General features: G+C 41.5%; 1 protein-coding gene across 1 annotated transcript; it reads left to right on the forward strand.

Moving 5' to 3' along the window:
* Positions 1-860: 860 nt before the first annotated feature.
* si:ch73-167i17.6 (regulator of G-protein signaling 9-binding protein) lies at positions 861-2,924 on the forward strand. The gene has a single exon (XM_062471204.1). It carries the CDS (start codon positions 1,528-1,530, stop codon positions 2,257-2,259), a length of 732 nt encoding a protein of 243 aa, XP_062327188.1. The 5' UTR covers positions 861-1,527; the 3' UTR covers positions 2,260-2,924.
* The last annotated feature ends 1,479 nt before the right edge of the window (positions 2,925-4,403 follow it).

A 4,403-nucleotide genomic window follows, 5' to 3' on the forward strand; every position in this document is an offset into this window, starting at 1 on the left:
CTACAAACAATGTGAAAGGTGAATCTTTAATTCCCACTCCACACACACACACAAATAATAATATTCTGTATTTCAGGAATAGAGTCCAGAACACCACCACAGCTGGTGTTGTCTTATGCAACACAAATAATGTCAAGCCGCTTCTCAGCGTGTCTCTGTGCTAGTGGCCATCAGCCAAACACATCAGCCTCTACCTCATTAGGCTTCAACCGCTTCAATAATGCAAAAAGAGCAATCCGGCAAACAGCTTAGTCTGATCTGCGTTTCACCTCTCAACACAGCAGGATTCAGACAAGAAAACACAGTATTGATATCCGTCTAGATAACATTTGGCATCACTACGCACACATGAACTCATGCATGCAAGCACACATTTAGGTACACACACTGTTAAGCACTCCTCTAAGCATACACACACCTGGCACGCACATACCCACACATACAATACTTTGGGCATTAAGAGTGCAGGTTCTTCTTCTCTTATTTTTTAAACGTCTTTACACAACGTTGTTGGAGGTTATTTATAAGAACAGTTGTCTCTCAAAAGTTTGTCTATTGAAGAAAAATCTTACAAAAGTGCATAAAATAAAAAGTATTTGTCCAGATATTTGTCTTATAAAAGATTTATTTTATTTTATGACCCCTGTCAGAACAGGAATTTTTCATTGCAGCTCTAAGCATCAGCATCATCAGCATCATCACCATCACATAGGTATCCCCTGGCTGAGAAAGGAACTAACCAATCACGAGGTATATTCGTTGGAAATGGTGGGTGACTAACCAATCAGGGAAGCCCCAAGCACTACTCGTCAACTATTACAGCCTACAGCCAAATGATTCCATCTTGTTGTACGCGCATGTGACCGCAGAAGGCGCTTAGTGGTTTTTAAACATCAACCAGCGAAGGTGCTGAAGTGGACAGCTCCCTTACCAAGGAAAAAATATACGGCGGCGATGAGACGGTGATTCATTTCAATTGCCAAGATGGGCCAGTCTCTTGTGCTCTGATAGCTGACTAACATCATCGTCAATCAGGCGCGGATAAGAACACATGAATGGACTTTCGTTTATGCTTGTGAAAAGCTGAGCTGTACTATTTATTCCCCACTCGGAGTTTAGCCGCTGATTTGTGACACCTGTGGCTGAATCAACCCAAAAAACATTGTTCCGATGTGTATGACTATTTCACGTGCCAGAAGAACAAGTAACCGTTTTGGATGTTGGTCTGTTATCTATGCAGTGGACTAATCTCTAACGTGAAAGCGCCAAGGTAAATCCATTTACAGGATCCATTCATATCTAAGCCTCTCGACTCTGACCATAGACAGGAAAGAACATGGATAGAGAGGAATTTGCTGTGACGAGTGCGCTGAGTGGATTTGTATGGCTGGTGATCTCCAGTGGAAACTAAAAAAAGACCTTGTTGAGATCAGCATCGCGCGGGTCACAATCTCTATTACGCATCATTGATATATTGATACAGTTTCCTATTGTTGTGCTGATAAATACCACATATAATAAGGAACCATGGGCAAAGACGAGTGCAAAACCATGCTAGATGCTCTGAACAAAGTGACTGCCTGCTACAGACACTTGGTCGTCGCTTTGGGCAGCACCTCGGATTCACAGAATCTGCGTGAAGAGCTGAAGAAGACCCGAAAAAAGGCCCAGGAGCTTGCGGTGGCAAACAGGACTAAACTGACAGCACTGCTCAAAGACAAGACCATCAGCAAAGAAGACCGGGCAGAATACGAACGGCTATGGGTGTTGTTCTCGAGCAGCATGGAGCTGCTGGAAGTGGACATGAAGAGATCCCTGGAGATCGGGCAGGAATTCCCCCTAAAAGTCCCGACAAGACACCTCATCCAGACCGGGATGACAGGCAGCACCACCACCGTGGCGGCCCGCGCCATGAGCGTGCAGAACATGAAGTACGAGGCAGACGCCAACATCGATACGGCGGACCTGAAGGAGCTGCAGGCCGAGATCACGCAGGTGGGGCAGATGATGGAAGAGATGGAAATGAAGGTACAAGTGGCGCCCTGGGCGGTTGAAGCAAAGCAAGAGGCGGGCGCAGAGCTGAAGTCCAGTCTCAGTGTGGGAAACTCGTCCGTGGGGGTCATCTCCATATGCGAAGAAGAACCCAAAGAACACGGGGTGGAAGGAGAAGGTGGCGTCATGAGAATTTTTGCAGGGATTATTTTCATGGCTATTCTATTAATTGCTGGTCTTCTAGGATACTTAGTAATTAACCTTTGAATCGGAAATTAAAATGTTAATTTACAGACAGCAACACACAAACAACATTTCCTGATGAACACTAGTCAGTCAATGTGTCCAGGGGAACACCACTGTAGGAGGCAAAGAGTTCAGCGTCTCCACCGGGGAGAACGGTATGATGTTTTGGAATCTAACGGGACATACTGGGCTGATCAGTCTCGTAGAGGCTTGCAGAATGTGTTCAGTGGCTTTGGTAGCTACATTGTCATAGACGTAATTGTCAATGAGGTAATCACTTGAGAGTATTGCTCCATGCGACAATGAGCGTGGTTTAAGTAATACCAAAGGTAGCTTACAGGTAGTTGTGGTAAGTTAATGAATGTAAAAAAAAAAAAAAAAAAAAATGCTCAAACAATGAGTGTCTACTGCTAATGTTTGAATAACGTAGGCATTGTCTTAATCCGAATGGAAAAACCTCATACGCATAAATGCTCGGTTGACAACATTTTTACCGTCGTGGCGCTGTCCAATAAAATTGGCGAAATAAGGCATCATTTTTTTTCCGCTTGGCATTGTCAATGCAGATTTATAGCAGGTTAAGCATACATTTATTCTAGAATATTTGTCAGTGTTTCCAAACACATTTTCACTAACTTGATAAGACAGCAGCATTCTTAACTACACTTATAGATGTGTTATGCCATTCTATGGAAACATTGCATTTACATTTACATTTACATTTATGCATTTAGCAGACGCTTTTATCCAAAGCGACTTTTAGCGCTTTTATCCAAAGCGACTTCCAGAAACAGTCACATTCTCAGATGTTCACAATGCATCTAAACACATGCTTGTTCGATTATGTCTGGGGAGCTTCGAGCAGTGAATGTACACAGTGCAAGAGTTGCATAGTGGGTTTGTAAATACTGTACAGTGTACTACTGTTTCAAATAGTGTACATACAATGGAGTATATTTATTATAATAAAATGATCACGCACAGACTCATGTTTCAAAAGTCTAACTTGAATGTAAAAAAGTATGGCATAATATCAACCCTTATGTAACTGTTTACTTTAATGCGTAAATATCTACTCAGTTCATTTTCATGAATTAAATCATGATTTTATCATTATTATTTCATTTGAAAGGAGTCTAATAGTTGTTTTTTTTAAGATGCACCTCAAACCTTTTGGTTTCAATTGACATTACAATGGTCTCCTAATGTGATTAGTTTTAAGTATCTTTAAAGAGATCTAAAGACAGTAGGTTGAAGTTGACTCTTGGTGTTGGTGCATGGCCTGAGTTCCCGCAGGCTGAGAGAGGTCTGGAGAGGGAGGTGAGAAAGTGGGATTAGAAGATTAGGAGAGAGGGAAGCAGATATGATAAAAAGAGACTAACACGTAATCAAGTGTAAGGAGACCAAATGTCAGTACACAGATTATCAGACCAATTTAGCTCAGTGAGAGGCAAGATCAAAGTGCAACTATTCAGTAGCGATATAGAGTAGAAATATCTTTGATAACTTCAAGAAGGTTTTTAAGAACCTAATTGATTGATGTGGGCAGTGTCTACTTTGGGCAGACTTGTTACTTGGAGCTTGGAACTTACAATTTCCCCTTAGGATCAATTAACAAGTCTTAGAGGTCAATTTGAAACAATTATATTGTGCTCCTTGTTGTGTATTTTCTGCCTTGAGGCCAAATATGGAGGTGAAAGGATCATTTGCATGTCAAATTCAGTCTAACTGTTTAACAAGTACTGTAATGCACGAGCCAAGGGAGCTACAGAGAGGATCTCGGATGAGGTGCTGGGTTACAGGAAGTCTCCAGCTTCATGCATGTGAAAATTACACCACAGGGAATTGCAGGTTCTCCTGTGGAGCAAAATATGTAGCAAACAATGCACAACCGCAGGTTCATTCAAATGTATTATTCTTGCCTTTTGTTCACTATAGGCATAGTCAGATTCACAAATAACTGAATTTCTAATACGTTTAGGACATACCTTACAATAAATCTCCTTTCTGATTCTCTTTTGTCTGGACCGTAACTTCTCGGAGGAAATAACATTAAAGACTGTAAAAATGGTTAATGTTAATCATTCTCAGAGAGAAGGGGTGCTGTCATCCAGACAAAATCAGACACATTACACAGTCACACTGTCATTATAAATGAATGGGTT

Source organism: Osmerus eperlanus, chromosome 10 (genome assembly GCF_963692335.1).
Source record: "Osmerus eperlanus chromosome 10, fOsmEpe2.1, whole genome shotgun sequence".
Taxonomy (NCBI): Eukaryota; Metazoa; Chordata; class Actinopteri; order Osmeriformes; family Osmeridae; genus Osmerus; species Osmerus eperlanus.